General features: G+C 44.8%; 1 protein-coding gene across 1 annotated transcript in view; it reads left to right on the top strand.

Annotated features, from left to right (window-relative positions):
• The first annotated feature begins 18,145 nt into the window (after positions 1 to 18,145).
• The window catches only part of LOC109211242, a 15,322-nt gene continuing 9,926 nt past the window's right edge, over positions 18,146 to 23,541 (top strand). The window contains exons 1-2 of the mRNA XM_019374749.1: positions 18,146 to 18,259; positions 19,842 to 19,892. Of these exons, the coding sequence (XP_019230294.1) occupies positions 18,146 to 18,259; positions 19,842 to 19,892 (165 nt within the window). The remainder of the gene's footprint in view (positions 18,260 to 19,841; positions 19,893 to 23,541) is intronic.

The following is a 23,541-nucleotide window of genomic DNA, read 5'->3' as shown; positions in this document are numbered from 1 at the left end:
ACTTATTGATATTGATTAAAATTGGCTTAAAGATCCTCTAACGCTGGCTTGCCTGGCAAGTGAAATATTAGGCGCCATCACAGTCCCGAAGGTGGGAATTCCAGGTCCTGACATCTTGCTAAAGGTTCCTTCCGCCCATTATGTTGTTCAAGGAAAAGAATATGATGTGGATTATTATTTAGGCGACAATATATATCCAAAATGGTCTTCTATTGTGCAAATTATTCGTGAGTTACGTTCTCAAAAGAAAAAATATTTCGCGATGATACAAGAATCATGTCGAAAAGATATTGAACGTGCATTCGGGGTTTTGCAATTATTGCAGGACCATCATGTTTTTGGAGAAAAAATAGCTACATGATATATTAACTACATGTATTATACTGCACAACATGATAATCGAGGATGAGCGTGATCTTAATGCACCAGTTCAAGATGCTTGAGAAGGTCCAACTCCAACAGTAGAAATTGTAGTAGATGAAAATTATCGATTTGAGTAATTTTTAACTCGACACAAAAAAAATTAAGGACAAAGATGCTCATTTTGCTCTTCATAATGCATTAATAGAGCATTTATGAGAGCAATATTTATGTAGAAATTAAAATAAATTTTACCATAATGTAATATTTATATAATTATATTTTATAAATAATTTTACTTTTATTTGAATTATCCATTAATATATTAATGTATAATATTTGCTTACAATTTATATTATTTAAAAATTTATGGTATAAAATAATTTTATATTAAATGGTTATATAAGAAAGGAATATGAATTATATGGGATGAATATGTAAAAACAAAAAAAAGAAAGGATTTGTTTTATGAAATAAAAAAATAAAAATTAAATAAAAAAATAATATAATACAGAAAAGAGAATATGAAGGTCGAGGATTAGGGTAGTAGAGTAGGTAGTCTAGAGTGTTCATAACAGTAGTATTGTCATGCAGTCTTGCTTTCTGTTGGTAGTAGATTTTTATGACTAACCGTTATTTTCTTTCATTGTTGATCACTTTACTATCTTGTTGTCTTTATTCTACTTTTATAGGGCTTTTGGTGATGTCCCTTCTTGTCTTTATTTTTATTAATGTGGTGCTTATACTTTTCTGAGTTGATGGTCTATTGGAAACAACCTCTCTATCACAAGGTAGGGGTAAGGTCTGCGTACACACTACCCTCCCCAAACCCCCACAGTGTGGGATAATATTGGGTATGTTGTTGTTGTTGTTGTATCCTCTTTTAGTGCAAAAAATAGGTAATGGATCAGAGTTAATTTTCACCATTTTAGTGTTTACACCATTTTAGTATAAAAAATAGTGCTTAAGGTTGGAGATGCCCTAAGAGACAGGAAGCTTGGGGTAACTCTTTTTTTTTTTTTTTTGGTTTTCCACCCGGTCCGGTACCCACATTGGGGCGCGACTAAATCCGGATTCCCGTCGGAAAGTCTCACATTGGGGGTATATCGCTCCCTAACAAAGACGACTTTATACCCAGGGACTCGAACCCAAAACCTCTGATTAAGTATGAAGGAGTATTTACCACTCTACCATAACCCTTGTTGGTTCGGGGTAACTCCTACTTATATGGTAGGGAGAGGAGAAGAAATTTATTATCAATGCATGTAAGACATGTATTTCTTATATAGACATATGTGTTTGATCATTTACTTTAGTTTGGATCTTTTAAGCTTAACTTTTTTTGGATTGGGGTCGGTGAGGAGAAGAAATTTTTAGGTGTCTTCATCAAGTTGAGAAAATTAATAGTTTATTTGGCTAAGATTTTATTTTTTTTTGGCTAAAAGTACTTTTTTCCGAAGTCTTATGTCGAAATGTTGCTATTGGGGAAAAATAAAGTAGGCGTAGACAGATTTTACGTGAGTAATGTAACTTTGAGAACGGATTTCAAGAATATTCACTTCAGAATATCGTGAGAACCTACTACTTGAGTTGCTTATATTTTTGTCGGATTTTCAAAGAGCGACGTCTGTCTTCGGAAAACCAACACGACATTTTCAAGTTTTTCAAATTTTTTGAAAATCTTTCTAATGTTTGGTTTCACAAATTTGTTTTTCTAGTATGACACACAAAATTTTGTGAACTAATACCTTTTTATTACAGTCATAAATGGAATTCATGATTGACATAACTTTTTGTAAGGTAAGGTTGCATATACTTTTAAAAAAAAATTCAAATTATGCAATATCAGCATATAAAATCTGAACATTTCTAAAGTTATTACGTTTAGCGATCAATACACTCGTGGCATTAAAGCTTTTGTCATTGCGAGGGGACAGAATTTATTTGGACTCCACAATCTTACTTCGGTCTAGTCATGTTCTATTGATAAGTCCCCTTGCAATTTACAATGACACATTTCACTCATCGAGAGTCAATTTGATTAAATTTTTAAGTTAAATTAAATTAGTTCAACTTAACTTTTTAAAATTAAAATTTAGATATACAAAAATTACATGAAAAGTACTATTATAAGTTGCAATTTTTCTCATGTCAATATGATAACAAAATATATTTTAAAATATTGGCCAAACTTCACATAGTTTGATTCTCGATAAGCGAAATGTGTCATCTAATTAATCTAGTGAATTTCGAATACCAAATGATTATGAAAAAAAAAGAAATAGTTTTGTGGTTTATTCGCTAAGCTAAATATCTTTTCTTAATATAATATCCTGATTATAAAAAGTAAATCTTAATATTATATTGCTGAATAATGAATATGTAATTTCATCTATAACTTGTTTGATGAAAAGCTTGTCTCGTTATCGCGATATATTTGAAAATTTAGGTATTAATAGCCTACTCGAATTTTCGATCATCTCTATATAATCTTCACTCATACGACGAAAAGAAAATGTCACTCAGAAGTCATAACCTTTTTTTTTGGTCAACCGAGGAAATTGCTTTATATTAAAAACTTGTTACATTACAAGGAGCATTGACAGAATTTTCCCCCGGGTTACAAAAAAAACATGTAGGGAAATGGTGTTGCTGGGGTTGATGCAGTTCTACAGAAGTACATTCATTAGATGGATCATCTAAACAAAAATAAGAGGAATAGGCTGAGCCGCAAGAGATGTTTTCCTTAAGTAGATAGTGCCTAGTTGGTCTGCATGCAATGCTTTTTCCAAAAAGGTTGGTGGCTCCTATAGCAGTTGCAAGGTTGTTCCTCGGTTTATAGATGCTCCATGTTTTTCTAAGCTATCCGCTACGCTGTTCTGCTTCCTGTATGTATGCATAATGTACGGTCTACCCAGCTGTCGTAGCAAATATCTCCAATCAGAGAGTAGTGATGAGTGCTGCATGTTATTATTTTTTAACATAAAAATTACCTCAGTGGAGTCGATATTGATTTCCAGTGGTAAGAGTTTACGTTGCCATGCTAGTTGTAAGCCTTGGAGTAAGGCACAGAGTTCCATTGAAGTAGGGTCTCCTGTAGGTCTGCTTCGAGTGAATCCTAGGATCCAGTCACCTGTGGAGTTTCTTAATACCCCTCCAATCCCACAGCTAGGAGGATGTGTAATGAAGGAACCATCTGTATTAAGTTTGAAAGTGCCGGTAGTAGGTGGTTCCCATTTAATGTAGAGACTCCTTATTTGTGCATATGGTCGTTGTTTTGGGATTAGATAGAATATTCATTAGTAGGAGAGACGATTTGTTGAAAAGAGTTTTGTATATTAACATGCTGGAAAATGTGTTTGTTGCGGCAGTTCCATATGTGCCAGAGGGTGAAAGGGATGAGTATGTGGGAGGGTGTGTGTGTTGGTGGTGGTATATTAGAGTGGATGAGCGTGTAAATGTCCTAGAGGGAGACGTGATATTATCTCCTGGAGTGTTGAAGTTGGGCATAATTCCTATAGTATGCCATATGTTTGTGGCATGTGTGCATTTAAATAATATGTGAGCAATGGTTTTGTTGTGTTGTTGGCAAAGAGGACAGATTGGTGATGAGGTGATGTTGAGTCTATGTAGATAGGAAGTTGTTGGTAGACGATTATGTCCAATTAACTACAAGAAGTATTAGATTTTTGGTGGTAATGTTAATCCCATATCCAGTTAAAGTTGCCAGTTGCATGGTTTTGATTTAAATTTTTGTATAGGGACTTAACAGTGAATTTTTCATGTGGAGTGAGTCCCCATATAATTTTATCATAGGTGTGTGGATTATGTAGAGGTTCTACTGATACATTTTTGAACTGTTTTTCTATATCGAGTGGTAGTTCAAAAGGAAAGTCGTGGATGTTAATTAGTTGTTGTGTTAAGTAACTTGAGAGTGTGGAATTTTGGTCAGTATGTGGTAACTGGCCTTCTATTTGTGTTCTCAATATGAGATTTGGCCCTAGCCAAGGTTCCGTCTAGAATCTAATGTGCTGGCCATTTGCCACATACCATACTATTCCTCGTTGGCAAAATTTCCAGCCTAAGGTCACTGCTTTCCAAATATTTGAAAAGAGTTGGTGACTGATTTGTAAGGAATATTTATTAATGAGGATAGATGCCCATAAGGACTTTGGAGATGAAATTAGTCTCCATGCTAATGCGCCTAGTAAAATATTATTTTTTTGAGCTAAATTATGGATCCCCAATCCCCCATTCTCCTTAGGTTGTTGGATTGTAGTCCATTTGATGAGGTGAAGTTTTTTTATGCTGAACTGTGCCCCAGAGAAAGTTTCGTTGGTATTTTTCCATTAAGTTAATAATGTTGCGGGGCAGATGAATGATTGGCATTACATGTGTTGGTAATGCGTCGAGGGTATGCTTAATTAAAGTACTTCTTCCTGCCATACTGAGCATCTGAATTTTCCATCCTGCGAGCCTTGCTTTGAAGTTATCTAGAATAAATTGGTAGTCGCTTTGGATGGGTGTTTGATTGAATAAAGGATAGCCCAAGTATTTGCCAAATTTAGTACCCTCGCGCATACTAAATAAATTTAGGACAAACTGCTTGTTCATAGGTGTCGTATTTTTAGGAAAAAATATCTTTGATTTGTCGTAGCTAATTTTTTGTCCTGAATGGTATGTAAAGGATGTGAGAGTGTCAATAATAGCATGGACACTTTGGGAGGTGAGTTTTGATGTTAGAGTTATATCATCGACAAATAATAGGTGGGAAATAGAGGGTCCCCGATGTGAGAGTTGTACAGACAGCCATTTATTGTCAACCGACGTGTGTATTTGGCGTGATAGGCGTTCCATGCATAGTATAAATATGTATGGGAAAAGTGAATCACCTTGTCGCAGTCCCTTTGTGGGCATGAAAAATTCAGTTGGAGTGCCACTTAATAGAATAGAGATGGATGACGTGGTGATCCACGACATAATGAGAGTGATCATAGGTGTTGGAAAGTTAAAAAAATGTAGGGTTTCCTTGATAAATGCCCATTCCATTTGATCAAACGCTTTTTCTAGATCTAATTTTAGTAGGAAATTTGATTGTCTTCCTTTTTTACGTCTGAAATGGGTGAGGATTTCCTGTACTATGATTGCATTATCTGAGGCACGACGATTTTGGAGAAAGGCAGATTGTTCCGGACTAATAATTTTATGTAATATGGGCTTTAATCTGTTGACTATAATTTTTTTAATTAATTATAAAGAGTGTTACAGAGGCTAATTGGTCGATATTGAGTGGTCGATGAAGGATGTGAAACTTTTGGGATGAGACATAGGTATGTTTTGTTAATTAACCATTGGAGGAATGACTTTAGTATTGAAAACTTCGTTGCAAAAGGAGATCAATGAAGAGGCAGTATATGTCCAAAATTTCTGATAGAAATATGGATGGAGACCATCAGGTCCTGGTGCCTTGAATGGTTGAAAAGAGTTTAGAGCGAAACAGATTTCTTTTGTTGTTAGTGCTCTATCAATGTATTTTTTATCATTAGTATTTAGTTGGTGGTAATTGGCTGTTGAACATGATTTGGAGGAGTAGGTGTGATTGGTTGTAAAAGCCTTTTGGTAGCAAGATTCTACCATTTCATTTACTTTGGATTGGTCAAAAACCCAATTTCCTCTTCTCCCTTGATAGTTGATAAGTGAAAGGATTTTGTGCTCGCTTCTCCTTCTTGTAACCTATTTATATGTGATTTTAATCTCCAAAAGTCCTCTTCTAGCCGAAGTATTTCATTATATTTGTTAATAAGGTCTATTTCTAAATAATATAAGAAGGTACTTGTAGGGTATTTGGGGGATTTTTTGAAGACCATTGATTCTTGCTAAATTTTTTTTCCCTTAAAGATGTTTCCAAACGTTGATTTATTCCATTCCTGGACATCTTCAGTAAAATCATTGATAGCGTTAAAAATATTTTTATTAGGGGTCCAATTTGTAAGGAGCAGTGAGGTAAATTGTGAGTGGGAGATCCACATTTTTTCAAATCAAAATATTTTGTTTCTCCTAAAGCTTTTATGAAGATTTATAAGTAATGGGCAATGGTTGAAGTGTGTTCTAGGTAGATGTTGTATGTATGGATCCGGGAAATTATTAAGCCATTCATAATTCTCCATACATCTATCAAGTCTTTCTAGAATTCTTCGGTTGAGCGTTCCTTTTGTCATGGGCGGCTTTCCAGCCATGCCCCATGACCCCGTGCGCGCGCCCCGTGGCGTCCTAGCAAGCCTCCTAATGCCTAGCGCCACGGACGACCCCGTGATCTTGGCCGCGCCAAGTGACAAGCGCACAGGTGCCTCTGTCGCCCCACCGATATCCCTCGCCAGCACCAAGCCGCAGGCAGATGCCAACAGCGCCGCGCGCGCAGACTATGATGCCAAAGACACTGCTGCTGACAACGGACCTGCTGCTGCCTTATAGAAAACTAAGTCATTTTCATTGTAAATATAGAGTAGTTTTATTTCATGCACTTCCATTATGTTTCTCTAGCTTAGTCAAGTCTAGTTGTGTAGCTTTGGATTATTTTTTTAAGCATTATTAGGGGGGATCAAGCAATCAAACTTTCTAGCAAGCAAGCAATTCTCTGTACTGGTGTCTCTCCCCTCGACACCGCGTTGCTTTTCTGTAATAGCTTTCATTAATGCAATCAAGCTTTCTTTCATTCTCAATTCTCATTCCTGTTCTCTCAATTGCTCTTGACATTGGTTTTCCCGTACGGCACTAACAATCTAGTCTAGCGTACGGAGGGGACCTCAGTTGGCGGACAGTAACTGCACTGACATCAGTTGCTTAGCCTTACGTCGCCCTTCTAAGGAATCTCAGGAAGGCGCTGCGTAACAGTTGGTATCAGAGCCTAGGCTCGACATCGGACGAGGGAACGTATTGACATTGCCACCATTTCTGACCATGGTGAATCATGGGGACCGCATTGCGGCTCTCGAAGGGGTGGTTGAGGTTTTACGACCTATTGTGGATACGGTGCCTGAACTAAGAACCAGCCTAGTGCAAAGGTTGGACGACCTGGACCGCAGGGTGCTCCAGGCCGAAGTTGACATTAAAAACATCAGTCGCGACTCCGAGGGAGACCGACAGACGGCAGCCACAGAGGCAGCCGAAATTTTTGAGAAATTCGAGGGGCTCCAACAGGAGCGCACTGAGGATTTAGCCCACAGGGCACAAAAGGCAGACAGGGTGACTGCCATGCAACAAACTAGTGACAAATTGACAGACCAGCTCAATGTTGTCAACGCTGCTTTACAGGGCCTACTTCGAGGAGGTGGAACCAAATCAGGGGCGGTCTGAACCCCACTTCCGCAACACAGAAACTGAAAATTCCTGAGCCAAAGCCATACAGTGGAGCTAGGAATGCCAAGGAAGTGGAGAACTTATTCTTTGACGTCGAACAGTATTTTGATGCTGTTGGGGGCCTGGAGGAAGCTAAGAAGGTAGCAACTGCTGCCATGTATCTTCAGGGTGATGTTAAACTCTGGTGGCGGGTGAAGTACGAAGCCATCAAGGCCGGTGAAGATACTCTCGAGACATGGGCAGAACTAAAGGCAGCCATACGCCTACAGTTCTTCCCCGAAAATGTTGAATACAATGCAAGGAGAAAACTACGGGAGCTCCGACAGACAAAATCAGTGCGTGACTACGTGCGGGAATTCTCCGCGCTCATGCTAAGCATACGCGACATGGGGGACAAAGACAAGCTCTTCACCTTCCTGGAAGGGTTGAAACCTTATGCCCGTGTGGAGTTACAAAGACAGAGGGTAGATACCCTTCCCAAGGCGATCCAAGCAGCTGAATGCCTTGGGGACTATCAAATGAAAGCTCGGAAGGACAGGCCCCAACCGCCTGCCCGAGCGGGTTTCAAAGGGGGCCAGCCTAGCAATGGTGGCCCTAGAAAAAGTGGGGGAGATCGGAACTCAAACAAATCTAGAGCTCCTTCCTCCGGCAGCAACAGTGCTGCGTCAAACAACAATGACCGGGGGAGAAAGCCTCCTTCAGGATGCCGTCATTGCGGCGGACCACATTGGAACAATGAGTTCCCACATGCACAGTTGAACGCCCATCAGGCTATTGATAATGGGACTGATGAAGACTCAGACGATGCGGACCAGACTGAGCCAGTAGGTGCCTTCAATGCAATTGTTGGTTCCATTTCTGAGGCATTAGCGCAGACCAGTGCTGGTATTCGTAAGAAGAAGGACCCATGTCCCATCACCAAGAAAGGGAAAAAGAAGGCGAATGAAGAGACTCCTCTTAAACAAGAGAGGACCTTAATGTTCGTTGAGATGAAGGTGAATGGCAAGCCCATTCGGGCTATGATAGACACGGGTGCTACCCACAACTAGTTAGCCTCGACTCAGGTGGAGCGCCTTGGACTAGTTGTAGTGTCAAGGCTATCAACTCACCTCCCCAGCCAGTGGGTGGAATAGCTAAAGAAGTACCGGTGAAGCTTGGCCCTTACGATGGAAAATTCAACCTGTGAGTGGTGATTATAGATGACTTCGAGCTGATTGTTGGGCTGGAATTCCTAAGGCAAACCAACACCATGCCTGTACCATTTGCAGACATGCTACTGATGATGGGAACCAATAGGACCAAGACCTGCATTATCCCGTGCCAGCCCATGAAGATGGTCGTTATGAACATCTCGGCCTTGCAGTTAAAGAAGGGGGTCAAAAGGAATGAACCTACGTTCCTGGTAACCCTCTGCATTGAAGATATAGAACGCTCCTCGGGTCTCATTCTTGAACCTGTGAAGGAGTTACTACTGGAGTTTGAAGATGTCATGCCACAAGACATGCCAAAGCGGCTCCCGCCTAGGCACACTGTGGACCATGAATTTGAGTTGGTGCCGGGCGCGAAGCCACCTGCTCGGGTGCCTTAAAAAATGTCACAACCCGAACTCACCGAGCTTCGAAGACAATTGACGGAAATGCTAGATGCAGGGTTCTTGTACCCTCCATGTCCCCATATGGGTCCCCTGTTCTATTCCGAAAGAAACATGATGGCAGCCTGCGACTCTGTGTGGATTATCGAGCTCTAAACAAAATCATCATGATAGACTAGGTGGCGAGACGGTGTTCACCAAGATAGATCTGAAGACAGGTTATTGGCAAGTTCGGATTGCAGAGGTTGATGAACACAAGACGACCTGTGTGACAAGATATGGGTCGTACGACTTCCTGGTCATGCCGTTCGGCTTGACCAACGCCCCAGCTACCTTTTGCACTCTCATGAACCAAGTCTTCCGTGAGTACATCGACGAATTTGTGGTGGTCTACTTAGATGACATTGTGGTATATAGCCAGACATTGGAAGAACACCTAGTGCACTTGCGGAAGGTCCTAGCTCGATTGCGGGAACATGAATTATATGCAAAGTTATCCAAGTGCTCCTTTGCTCAGAAGCAAATTAACTTCCTCGGACATGTCATCGAGGAAAGACGCATCAAGATGGACCAACAGAAAATTCAGGCCATCACAGATTGGCCGCCGCCTAAGGATGTCCATGCCTTGAGGGTGTTCCTTGGCCTATGCAACTTCTACCGGCGGTTTGTGAAGAACTACTCCCTTATCGCAGTGCCATTGACAGAACTCCTCAAGAAGATCACACCTTGGGATTGGGGACTAAGGAGAGCGGAGGCCTTCAACGCACAGCTATGTCTAGTAGCCCCGTCTTAGCCCTCCCTGATTTGGCCAAGCCGTTCGAGGTACAAACAGATGCATCTGGCTATGCCCTCGGCGGAGTCTTGCTACAAGAAGGGCACCCTGTAGCGTACCAGAGTCGGAAGCTGAAGGATGCAGAGAGGCGCTATGCCGCCCATGAGAAAGAATTATTGGCTGTCGTCCACTGCTTGTGCCTTTGGAGGCACTATCTGCTGGGAACCCCGTTCGTGGTCAAGACAGACAACACAGCTGTCAGCCATATCATGTCCCAGCCGAAGCTGAATGGTCGACAGGCCAGGTGGCAGAAACTCCTAGCTGAATTTCACTTCAACCTGGAGTACCGCAGTGGAAAGACCAATCATGTTGCTGATGCGCTCAGTCGGAGAGCTGATATAGCATCTGTGTGCCTACTCGCCACCCTAAGGGGGAGCAAAGTAGCCACATCCATCAAGGACCAGATACAGGATCTACTCATCAAGGATCTTGCTGCTCAGTATTTGGTTGATTTGGTAGGACAGGTCAAGACTTGCCAGTTCTACATGGAAGATGGTTTTCTGAAAGTGAAAGGGAACCGACTTTATGTTCCTAAAGGAGGAGATTTGCGGAGGACTCTTCTAGCGGAATGTCATGATATTCTGTGGGCCGGCCATCCCGGTGAAGAATGCACCATGGCGTTACTTCGTCGTGCCTATTATTGGCCTCAAATAGCCGATGATGTCGCTCAGTATGTGAATACTTGTCTAGTATGCCAGAAGGACAAGTCGGATCGCTTGACACAAGCGGGACTCTTGGAACAACTAGCTGTCCCAAAGAGACCTTGGGAAAGCGTTTCCCTGGATTTCATCACCGGATTGCCCAAGGTCGAAGTTCTCACAACTATCTTGGTTGTGGTGGATCGATTTTCCAAGTATGCCACCTTTATTGCAGCCCCACAATATATATCAGCAGAAGATATAGCTCGACTCTTCTTCTCTCATATCGTCAAATATTGGGGCCTGCCCAAAAACATTGTTAGTGATCGCGACTCACGCTTCACTAGCAACTTTTGGACCCAACTCTTTAAGTGCCTAGGGTCAAAATTGAGTCACAGCTCAAGTTTTCATCCGCAATCTGATGACCAGACGGAGCGGTTCAATGGTATGTGGGAGGAATATCTCCGCCACTTTGTAACCGGATCGCAGAAGAATTGGGTGAAGCTTCTGGATGCTGCTCAACTGTGTTTCAATTCGCAAAAGAGCTCTAGTACGAACAAAAGCGCTTTTGAAATTGTTACCGGATAGCAACCGCTACTCCCACACACTGTGAATGCACCAAACATGGCTAAGTCTCCTCGAGCTGCTAGCTTCTCAAAAGAGTGGAAGCGGAATCTGGAGATAGTGCGGAGCTATCTTGTCAAAGCTCAAAAGCGGATGAAGAGGCATGCTGATAAGAATCGTCGCTTTGTTGAATATCAAGTAGGAGACAAAGTGATGGTCAAAATCCCAAAGTGGTACTTATTTGCGGGGGTCCATGACCCTCGCCTATTGCAAAAATACATTGGACCCTTGTCTATTGAAAGGCGCATTGGGAAAGTTGCGTACCGGGTGGATACCCCAGCTTGGTGGAAAATTTATCCTGTCTTCCATGTCAGTTTCCTGAAACCTTTTCGGGAAAACACGGAGGATCCTTCAAGGAGCCAGCTTACAATACCCAGTATTCGAGGTCCCAATTCATCCGGGAAAAGGCGTGTTGAAGCTATCCTTGATGACAGAGTGATTCATACCTCAAGGAAAGATCACCAAGGGTTCTTGGTGAAATGGCAAGGCTGTGATGCAGAAGAGAATACTTGGGAGAGGGGAACAAACCTCAAAGCCTACAAGAGCCTCATTGAAGATTATTTTGCAAGTAAGGCGCCGAGGACGTCGCCAACTCAGGTGGGGGAGAATGTCATGGGCGTCTTTCCAGCCATGCCCCATGACCCCTTGGGCGCGCCCCGTGGCGTCCTAGAAAGCCTCCCAATGCCTAGCGCCACGGACGGCCCCGTGGTCTTGGCCGCGCCAAGTGACAAGCGCACAGGTGCCTCTGTCGCGCCACCGATATCCCTCGCCAGCGCCAAGCCGCAGGCAGATGCCAACAGCGCCGTGCACGCAGACCATGATGCCAAAGACACTGCTGCTGACAACGGACCTGCTGCTGCCTTATTGAAAACTAAGTCATTTTCATTGTAAATATAGAGTAGTTTTATTTCATGCACTTCCATTATCTTTCTCTAGCTTAGTCAAGTCTAGTTGTGTAGCTTTGGATTATTTTTTTTAAGCATTATTAGGGGGGATCAAGCAATCAAACTTTCTAGCAAGCAAGCAATTCTCTGTACTGGTGTCTCTCCCCCTCGACACCGCGTTGCTTTTCTGTACTAGCTTTCATTAATGCAATCAAGCTTTCTTTCATTCTCAATTCTCATTCTTGTTCTCTCAATTGCTCTTGACATTGGTTTTCCCGTACGACACTGACAATCTAGTCTAGCGTACGAAGGGGACCTCAGTTGGCGGACAATAACTGCACTGACATCAGTTGCTTAGCCTTACGTCGCCCTTCCAAGGAATCTCAGGAAGGCGCCGCGTAACAGTTGGTATCAGAGCCTAGGCTCGACATCGGACGAGGGAACGTATTGACATTTCCACCATTTCTGACCATGGTGAATTATGGGGACCGCATTGCGGCTCTCGAAGGGGCGGTTGAGGTATTACGACCTATTGTGGATATGGTGCCTGAACTAAGAACCAGCGTAGTGTAAAGGTTGGACGACCTGGACCGCAGGGTGCTCCAGGCCGAAGTTGACATTGAAAACATCAGTCGCAACTCGGAGGGAGACCGACAGATGGCAGCCACAGAGGAAGCCTAAATTTTTGAGAAATTCGAGGGGCTCCAACAGGAGCGCACCGAGGATTTAGCCCACAGGGCACAAGAGGCAGACAGGGTGACTGCCATACAACAAACTATTGACAAATTGAGAGACCAGCTCAATGTTGTCAATGCTGCTTTACAGGGCCTACTTCGAGGAGGTGGAAACTAAATCGGGGGCGCTATGAACCCCGCTTCCGCGACACAGAAACTGAAAATTCCTGAGCCAAAGTCATACAGTGGAGCTAGGAATGCCAAGGAAGTGGAGAACTTCATCTTTGACGTGGAACAGTATTTTGATGCTGTTGGGGGCCTGGAGGAAGCTAAGAAGGTAGCAACTGCTGCCATATATCTTCAGGGCGACGCTAAACTCTGGAGGTGGGTGAAGTACGAAGCCATCAAAGCCGGTGAAGATACTCTCGAGACATGGGCAGAAGTAAAGGCAGCCATACGCCTACAGTTCTTCCCCGAAAATGTTGAATACAATGCAAGGAGAAAACTACGTGAGCTCCGACAGACAAAATCAGTGCGGGACTACGTGCGGGAATTCTCCGCGCACATGCTAACCATACGCGACATGGGGGACAAAGACAAGCTCTTCACCTTCCTGGAAGGGTTGAAACCTTATGCCAGTGTGGAGCTACAAAGACAGAGGGTAGATACCCTTCTCAAGGCGATCCAAGCAGCTGAATGCCTTGGGGACTATCAAATGGAAGCTCGGAAGGACAGGCCTCAACCGCCTGCCCGAGCGGGTTTCAAAGGGGGCCAGTCTAGCAATGGTGGCCCTAGCAAAAGTGGGGGAGATCGAAACTCAAACAAATCTAGAGCTCGTTCCTCCGGCAGCAACAATGCTGCGTCAAACAACAATGACCGGGGGAGAAAGCCTCCTTCAGGATGCCGTCATTGTGGCGGACCACATTGGAACAATGAGTTCCCACATGCACAGATGAACGCCCATCAGGCTATTGATGATGGGACTGATGACGACTCAGACGATGCGGACTAGACTGAGCCAGTAGGTGCCTCCAATGCAATTGTTGGTTCCATTTCTGAGGCATTAGCGGAGACCAGTGCTGGTATTCATAAGAAGAAGGACCCATGTCCCGTCACCAAGAAAGGAAAAAGAAGGCGAATGAAGAGACTCCTCTTAAACAAGAGAGGACTTTAATGTTCGTTGAGATGAAGGTGAATGGCAAGCCCATTCGGGCTATGATAGACATGGGTGCTACCCACAACTACTTAGCCTCGACTCAGGTGGAGCGCCTTGGACTAGTTGTAGTGTCAAGGCTATCAACTCACCTCCCCAGCCAGTGAGCGGAATAGCTAAAGAAGTACCGGTGAAGCTTGGCCCTTACGAAGGAAAATTCAACCTGCGAGTGGTGATCATAGATGACTTCGAGCTGATTGTTGGGTTAGAATTCCTAAGGCAAACCAACACCATGCCTGTATCATTTGCAGACATGCTACTGATGATGGGAACCAATAGGACCAAGCCCTGCATTATCCCGTGCCTGCCCATGAAGATGGCCGTTGAGAACATCTCGGCCTTGCAGTTGAAGAAGGGGGTCAAAAGGAATGAACCTACGTTCCTGGCAACTTTTTGCATTGAAGATATAGAACGCTCCTCGGGTCCCATTCTTGAACCCGTGAAGGAGTTACTACTGGAGTTTGAAGATGTCATGCCACAAGACATGCCAAAGCGGCTCCCGCCTAGGCACACTGTGGACCATGAAATTGAGTTGGTGCCGGGCGCAAAGCCACCTGCCCGGGTGCCTTACAGAATGTAACAACCCAAACTCACCAAGCTTCGGACACAATTGACAAAAATTCTAGATACAGGGATCATTGTACCCTCCAAGTCCCCATATGGGTCCCCTGTTCTATTCCAAAAGAAACATGATGGCAGCCTGCGACTCTATGTGGATTATCGAGCTCTAAACAAAATCACCGTGAAGAACAAGTACCCTATTCCTCTAATGACAGATTTGTTTGATAGATTGGGTGGCGCGATGGTGTTCACCAAGATATCTGAAGACAGGTTATTGGCAAGTTCGGATTGCAGAGGGTGATGAACACAAGATGACATATGTGACAAGATATGGGTCGTACGACTTCCTGGTCATGCCGTTAGGCTTGACCAACGCCCCAACTACCTTTTGCACTCTCATGAACCAAGTCTTCCGTGAGTAAATCGACGAATTTGTGGTGGTCTACTTAGATGACATTGTGGTATATAGCCAGACATTGGAAGAACACCTAGTGCACTTGCGGTTAGGTCCTAGCTCGATTACGGGAGCATGAACTATATGCAAAGTTATCCAAGTGCTCCTTTGCTCAGAAACAAATTGACTTCCTCGGACATGTCATCGAGGAAAGTCGCATCAATATGGACCAACAGAAAATTCAGGCCATCACAGATTGGCCGCCGCCTAAGGATGTCCACGCCTTGAGGGCGTTCCTTGGCCTATGCAACTTCTACCGGCGGTTTGTGAAGAACTACTCCCTTATCGCTGTGCCATTGACAGAACTCCTCAAGAAGGTCACACCTTGGGATTGGGGACCAAGGAGAGCGGAGGCCTTCAACGCATTAAAAACGGCTATGTCTAGTAGCCCCGTCTTAGCCCTCCCTGATTTGGCCAAGCCGTTCGAGGTACAAACGGATGCATCTAACTATGCCCTCGGTGGAGTCTTGCTACAAGAAGGGCACCCTGTAGCGTACGAGAGTCGGAAGCTGAAGGATGCAGAGCGGCGCTATACCGCCCATGAGAAAGAATTATTGGCTGTCGTCCACTACTTGCGCCTTTGGAGGCACTATCTATTAGGAACCCCGTTTGTGGTCAAGACAGACAATACAGCTGTCAGCCATTTCATGACCCAACCGAAGCTGAATGGTCGACAGGCCAGGTGGCAGGAACTCCTAGCTGAATTTCACTTCAACCTGGAGTACCGCAGTGGAAAGACCAATCATGTTGCTGATGCGCTCAGTCGGAGAGCTGATCTAGAATTGGTGTGCCTACTCGCCACCCTAAGGGGGAGCGAAGTAGCCACATCCATCAAGGACCAGATACAGGATCTACTCATCAAGGATCCTGCTGCTTAGTATTTGGTTGATTTGGTAGGACAGGGCAAGACTCGCCAGTTCTACATGGAAGATGGTTTTCTGAAAGTGAAAGGGAACCGACTTTATGTTCCTAAAGGAGGAGATTTGCGGAGGACACTTCTAGCGGAATATCATGATACTCTGTGGGCCGGCCATCCCGGTGAAGAACGCACCATGGCATTACTTCGCCGTGCCGATTATTGGCCTCAAATGGCCGATGATGTCGCTCAGTATGTGAAGACTTGTCTAGTATGCCAGAAGGACAAGTCGGACCGCTTGACACAAGCGGGACTCTTGGAACCACTAGCTGTCCCAAAGAGACCTTGGGAAAGTGTTTCCCTGGATTTCATCACCGGATTGCCCAAGGTCGGAGTTCTCACAACTATCTTGGTTGTGGTGGACCGATTTTCCAAGTATGCTACCTTTATTGCAGCCCCACAATGTATATCAGCAGAAGATACAGCTCGAATCTTCTTCTCTCATGTCGTCAAATATTGGGGCCTGCCCAAAGACATTGTTAGTGATCGCGACTCACGCTTCACTAGCAACTTTTGGACCTAACTCTTTAAGTGCCTGGGGTCAAAATTGAGTCACAGCTCAAGTTTTCATCCGCAATCTGATGGCCAGACGGAGCGGTTCAATGGTATGTTGGAGGAATATCTCCGCCACTTTGTAACCGGATCGCAGAAGAATTGGGTGAAGCTTCTGGATGCTACTCAACTGTGTTTCAATTTGCAAAAGAGCTCTAGTACGAACAAAAGCGCTTTTGAAATTGTTACCGGACATCAACCGCTACTCCCACACACACTGTGAATGCACCAAACATGGCTAAGTCTCCTCGAGCTGCTAGCTCTCAAAAGAGTGGAAGCGGAATCTGGAGATAGTGCGGAGCTATCTTGTCAAAGCTCAAAAGCGAATGAAGAGGCATGCTGATCAGAATCGTCGCTTTGCTGAATATCAAGTAGGAGACAAAGTGATGGTCAAAATCCCAAAGCGGTACTTATTTGCGGGGGTCCATGACCCTCGCCTATTGCAAAAATACATTGGACCCTTATCCATTGAAATGCGCATTAGGAAAGTTGCATACCGGGTGGATACCCCAGCTTGGTAGAAAATTCATCCTGTCTTCCATGTCAGTTTCCTGAAACCTTTTCAGGAAGACACGGAGGATCCTTCAAGGAGCCAGCTTTCAATACCCAGTATTCGAGGTCCCAATTCAACCAGGAAAAGGCGTGTTGAAGCTATCCTTGGTGACAGAGTGATTCATGCCTCAAGAAAAGATCACCAAGAGTTCTTGGTGAAATGGCAGGGCTGTGATGCAGAAGAGAATACTTGGGAGAGGGGAACAAACCTCAAAGCCTACAAGAGCCTCATTGAAGATTATTTTGCAAGTAGGGCGATGTGATGACCCAAAGAGTCATCACCTGTTTCCTTACCCATTTTGTACTTTCGAGGCCTTGAAAGACTTATTTAGGGTTGCCTCGATTTGCGTGCGCAGTTCGGGCGCGTAGCCGGAAAACTTAAATATTAATTCTGTGAGAAAAATGCTAAATTTTGATATTAAAATGAATAAATTTGACTTCGGTCAATATTTTGGGTAAACGGACCCGGAGGGTCCGTAGGAAAATATGGGACTTGGGCGTATGCCTGGAATCGAATTCCGAGGTTCCAAGCCCAAGAAATGAATTTTATTGTGAAATTATTTTATGGAAATAACTAAGGAAATTGGAAATGAAATTTGATTAGAAGACTATGGTATCGGGCCCGTATTTTGGTTCCGGCGCCCGGTACAAGTCTTATATATGATTTAAGCACTTTCTGTAAAGTTTGGTTGAAAACGGACGTCGTTTGACGTGTTTCAGACTTAAAATGGAAATTTGATATTTTATGAAAATTTGGAAGAAATCAAGGATTTGAGGCTTAATTCGAAGTTTATGATGTTATTTTGGCGATTTGATCGCACGGTTAAGTTCGTAGGATATTCTTGAGTTAGTGCATGTGTTTGGTTAGGAGCCCCGAGGGCTCGGGAGTGTTTCGGAGGTGTTTCGGAGTGGTTTCAAACTTAGGAAAATTGCAGAAAATGGCTTCAGTAGTTGCAGGTCCCTCTGTTTTTCGCGTTCGCGATGCCTCTTCCGCATTCGCGAAGCTTTATGTTGTTCCTTCATCGCGTTCGCATCAATCCCCTCACGATCGCGTAGTGTTATTTTGACCCTGAGGGCTTATCCCTCTTTTCCTCTTCGCGACCGCATACCTTTGACTGTGTTCGCGTAGTTTGCCAGATTCCTTCATCGCATTCGCGTGATAGCCCACGCGTTTGCGTAGAACAAATCCTAGACCCCCCCAGCCTTTCTCTTCGCATTCTCAGTCTCCCTATCGCGAACGCGATGGTTTGTCAAGTCTACCCTTCGCGAACGCGACCTTCCTTCCGCGAACGCGAAGGGCAATTTTGCCCAGTTATTTTTAAAACCCCATAACAGAACCATTTCGGGATTTTTACAAGACTTCACCAAACCCTTCTTCTCCAAGGTCCTTAGGCATCCATTGAAGCTCTCTTTCACCAACACTTCTTGGGTTAGTAAATTTCAACTCGTTTTCTCCATTTTCCATCAATATCTATTAAATTCCTAAGCCTAAAACATGTAATTTAGGGTAGCAATTGGGGGAAATGGGTAGAGTTTGGGCTTTTTGAATTCTCTTGATTTAGACCTCATTTTGGGGTCGAACTTGGAAACAAATTATATATTCGGGCTCGTGGGTGAATGGGGGATATGAATTTGGTCCGAACCTCGTGTTTTGACCAAGCGGGCCCGGGGTCAATTTTGAGTTTTTGGGAAAAATGATGGAGAAGCTATAATTAGGCATTGGGTTCGTATTGTTTAGCATTTATTGATGTATTGAAGTCATTATTGTATAGATTTGATTGATTTGGAGCCGAATTCGAGAGGGAAAGCGGTTGTTGAGGATTGATTTGGGAGTGGAAGTTTGAGGTAAGTGTTCGGTCTAACCTTAGCTTGAGGGATTAGGAGTTGAGTCTTATTTGCTATTTGTTTTGTGTCGAGTACGTCGTATTGGCATGGTGACGAGTATCTATACGTTGGTGTCGAGCATGACCGTGGGTCTTAAATTGATAATTCTTGTATTCCTAATGGATTCTATGAAAGCTTGATTGATGATTCTCGATACTGAGCAAGGATTTAGTTTATTTCCGTGGACTTTAGTTATGACTGAGTGTTGGTATTAATTGGGTCAAGTAGAAGTTGCATAAGATTAGTTATAGCTGACTCTCCCTTGTCGGGATATTTGATTTGATATTTTGTCCCCTAGCCGGGATTATTTTGTTATGTTGTGATGGATTGAAATGGGAGCGGGTGGTACGCCTACCACAAGATTTTATGAAATGGGAGCGGGTGGTACGCCTACCACGAGTTGATAAAATGGGATCGGGTTGCACGCCTGCAACAAGATGAGCTGAACATGAAAATTGTCTTTATTTCTTATTTTCGTGTTAGAAGCTAGACTGTAGATTTCTCCTCTATTATTCCTGATATTCTATTTATATCTGTTACCCCTGAAGCATGTTCCCTCCCCAGTTTTAACTGTTTATTTCTGTTTGCCTCTTCGTTGTATTGTATATATATATATATATATATGTATAGGTTTATCTGGAGTCTGGTCCTAGCCTCGTCACTACCTCGCCGGGGTTTGGCCAGGCACTTACCAACACATGGGGTCGGTTGTGCTGATGCTATACTCTGTGCTCTTTTGCACATATCCAGGTGTCGGAGCAGCTTACGGTGCACAGCAGTAGGCCAGGGAGCAGTCCTTCAGTCCACGAGATCCCGAGGTAGTCCTGCAGGCGTCCGCAGGCCCGACATCTCTTTTATCCCTTTTCTGCCCTGTTTCCTTTGTACCGAGACAGAGTTTTATCATTTTGTTTCAGACTTTGTATTTAGCATTCTTAGATGGTCCGCGAAACGTTGTGACACCAGGTGCTGGGTAGAGGCTTGTGTTGATGTTTAGACGCTGCTATATTTTCAGTTCAAACTCCCGCTATCTTTTATTAATCGCAGTATTTTAATTGCTTATGCATCTACAATTTAAATTGTTTCATCATGGGTAAAATGAGTTAGGATGATGTTTGCGACTGTTCTTGGCTTGCCTAGCTTCCACGAGTAGGCGCCATCACGACTCCCGAGGGTGGGGATTTCGGGTCGTGACAAGTTGGTATCAGAGCTCTAGGTTGCATAGGTCTCACAACTCACGGACAAGCTTAGTAGAGTCTGAGGGATCGGTACGGAGACGTCTGTATTTATCCCCCAGAGGCTACCGAGTTAGGAAAAGTTTCACATTGTTCTTTCTTGTCGTGCGGTTTGGTTTCTCAACGCTAATTGAACTTCTACTCTGTTGTTTCGCAGATGGCGAGAACACGCGCTTCCTTATCTTCCGATCAGCAGTCCGAGCCCCAGACAGCTCCCGCTAGGGGCAGAGGATGAGGCCGTGCTAGAGGCCGTGGTAGGGGCAGAGCTCAGCCCCGAGCAGCAGCACCAGTAGCGGAGCCTCAGGTTGACTTTGACGAGGAGATTCCGACCCCAGCCCCAGCAGTTTCGGTGGGCCCAGCTCAGGTCCCCGAGGGGTTTATTGCTACCCCAGTTCTTCAGGACGCTCTGGTCCGATTGGTGGGTCTCATGGAGAATGTTACCCGAGCGGGCTTGCTTCCTGTAGCACCAACCGTCTCTCAGGCTGGAGTAGGGGCCCAGACTCCTGCTACTCGTACTCCAGAGCAGGGAGTTCCCCCGATTCAGACTCCAGCAGTTCATCCAGTTGGATCAGCTCAGCCGGGTGTGGTAGCCCAGGCCGGTGATAGGGCAGCTATGTCTGCCGATGCTTTATGGAGGTTGGATAGGTTCACTAAGCTCTTCACTACTACCTTCAGCGGTGCATCTACCGAGGATCCTCAGGATTATTTGGACAGTTGCCACGAGGTTCTTCGGAACATGGGTATTGTTGAAACCAATGGGGTTGATTTCGCTACATTCCGGTTGTCTGGATCCGCCAAGACTTGGTGGAGGGATTATTGTTTAGCTAGGCCAGCAGGATCTCCAGCCTTGACCTGGGAGCAGTTCACGCATATATTTCTGGAGAAGTTTCTCCCAATTACATAGCGAGAGGCCTATCGGAGGCAGTTCGAGCGTCTCCATCAGGGATCCATGACGGTCACCCAGTACGAGACCAGGTTTATTGAGTTTGCCCACCATGCTATTGTTATACTCCCCACTGAGAGGGAGAGAGTGAGACGGTTTATTGATGGACTCATTCAACCTATTCGTCTCTAGATGGCTAGAGAGGCTGGGAGCGAGATATCCTTTCAGGAGGCAACCAATGTGGCCCGGAGGATTGAGATGGTATTGTCACAAGGGGGTGGTCATAGGGCAGATAAGAGGCCCCGTCAGTCAGGCCGATTCAGTGGTGCCTCATCTGGAGTCAGAGATTCGTATGATAGGGGTCATCCTCCTAGGTCCTTCCAGTCAGCGCTCCAGGTCTCCCATGGTATTTCAGGTGGTCGTGGTTCTCAGCCGCATTATTCCGATCAGCAGCCTCACAGTGCACCACCAGCACCTATCAGTGCACCGCCGCTTCAGAGTTTCCAGGGCCGTTCGCTGAGGGCTTGTTTTACTGTGGCGACACGAGGCATATTGCTAGGTATTGCCCTCGAGCTTCGAGCAGTTCTCCACAGCAGCAGGGACCCCGTCCTATGATTCAGGCACCAGATGTTCCATAGATCGCCCAGCCAGCTAGAGGCGGGGGTAGAGGTGCTAGAGGTGGAGGTAGAGGTCCTAGAGGTGGAGCTCAGTCCGCTAGAGGTGGAGGCCAGCCAGCAGCAGGCCGTCCCAGAGAGGCAGTTCAGGGTGGTGGGGCCCAGCCCCGATGTTATGCTCTTCCAGCCATGCCAGAGGCGGAGTCTTCAGATGCAGTCATTACAGGTACTATTCTGGTTTGTGATAGAGATGCTTCAGTGTTGTTTTATCCGGGGTCTACGTATTCGTATGTGTCATCCTATTTTGCCCAGTATTTGATCATGCCTAGTGATGCATTGGGTATTCCTGTTTATGTGTCTACACCGGTGGGTGATTTTATCGTGGTTGATCGAGTCCATCGATCATGTGTTGTGGTGATTGGAGGTCTCGAGACCCGTGTTGATTTGTTGCTTTTAGACATGGTCGACTTCGATGTTATATTGGGGATGGATTGGTTATCCCCGTATCACGCTATCTTGGACTGCCATGCTAAGACTTTGACCTTAGCTTTACCAGGCATGCCTTGTTTAGAGTGGAGAGGGACTCCTGGTCATTCTACCCGCAGTGTTATATCATATGTGAAGGCTCCGCGTATGGTCGAGAAGGGGTGTTTGGCCTATTTAGCCTATGTCCTATTTAGCCTATGTTCGTGATTCCAGTGCTGAGGTTCCCTCTATTGATTCTGTGCCCGTTGTTTGTGAGTTCCCTGATGTTTTTCCTTTAGACCTGTCGGGTATGCCACCCGACAGGGATATTGATTTCTGCATTGATCTGGTTCCGGGCACTCAGCCCATTTCTATCCCGCCATATTGCATGGCCCTGCCAGAGTTGAAAGAGTTAAAGGAACAGTTACAGGATTTGCTTGAGAAGGGTTTCATTAGACCCAGTGTCTCACCTTGGGGTGCGCCGGTGTTATTTGTCAAGAAAAAGGATGGGTCAATGAGAATGTGTATTGATTACCGGCAGTTGAACAAGGTAACGATCAAGAATAAGTATCCACTGCCGAGGATTGATGATTTGTTCGACCAGCTTCAGGGTGCCAGGGTATTTTCCAAGATTGACTTGCGATCTGGCTACCATCAGTTGAGGATTAGGGCATCCGATGTCCCTAAGACAGCTTTCCGCACTCGGTGCGGGCATTATGAGTTCTTGGTTATGTCATTCGGATTGACAAATGCCCCAGCAGCTTTCATGGATTTGATGAACCGAGTGTTCAGGCCTTATTTGGATTCATTCGTGATAGTGTTCATTGATGATATATTGATATACTCCCGCAGCCAGGAGGAGCACGAGCAGCACCTTAGAGTGGTTCTTCAGACTCTGAGGGATAGTCAGTTATATGCTAAGTTCTCGAAGTGTGAATTCTGGTTGGGTTCAGTGGCATTTCTGGGTCATGTTGTATCGGCAGAGGGTATTCAGGTGGACCCAAAGAAGATAGAGGCAGTCAAGAACTGGCCTAGGCCAGCATCAGCTACAGAGATTCGGAGTTTCTGGGGTTGGCAGGCTACTATCGTCGGTTCATGGAGGGGTTTCAGTCATTGCAGCCCCGATGACCCAGTTGACCCAAAGGGTGCCCAGTTCAGGTGGTCGGATGAGTGTGAGGTGAGCTTTCAGAAGCTCAAGCAGCTCTGACTACGGCACCGGTGTTGGTTTTGCCCACGGGGTCAGGGCCCTATACAGT

The sequence above is a fragment of the Nicotiana attenuata genome, unplaced genomic scaffold (genome assembly GCF_001879085.1).
Source record: "Nicotiana attenuata strain UT unplaced genomic scaffold, NIATTr2, whole genome shotgun sequence".
NCBI classification, from domain to species: Eukaryota; Viridiplantae; Streptophyta; class Magnoliopsida; order Solanales; family Solanaceae; genus Nicotiana; species Nicotiana attenuata.
This window is presented reverse-complemented; position numbering and strand designations above follow the sequence as displayed.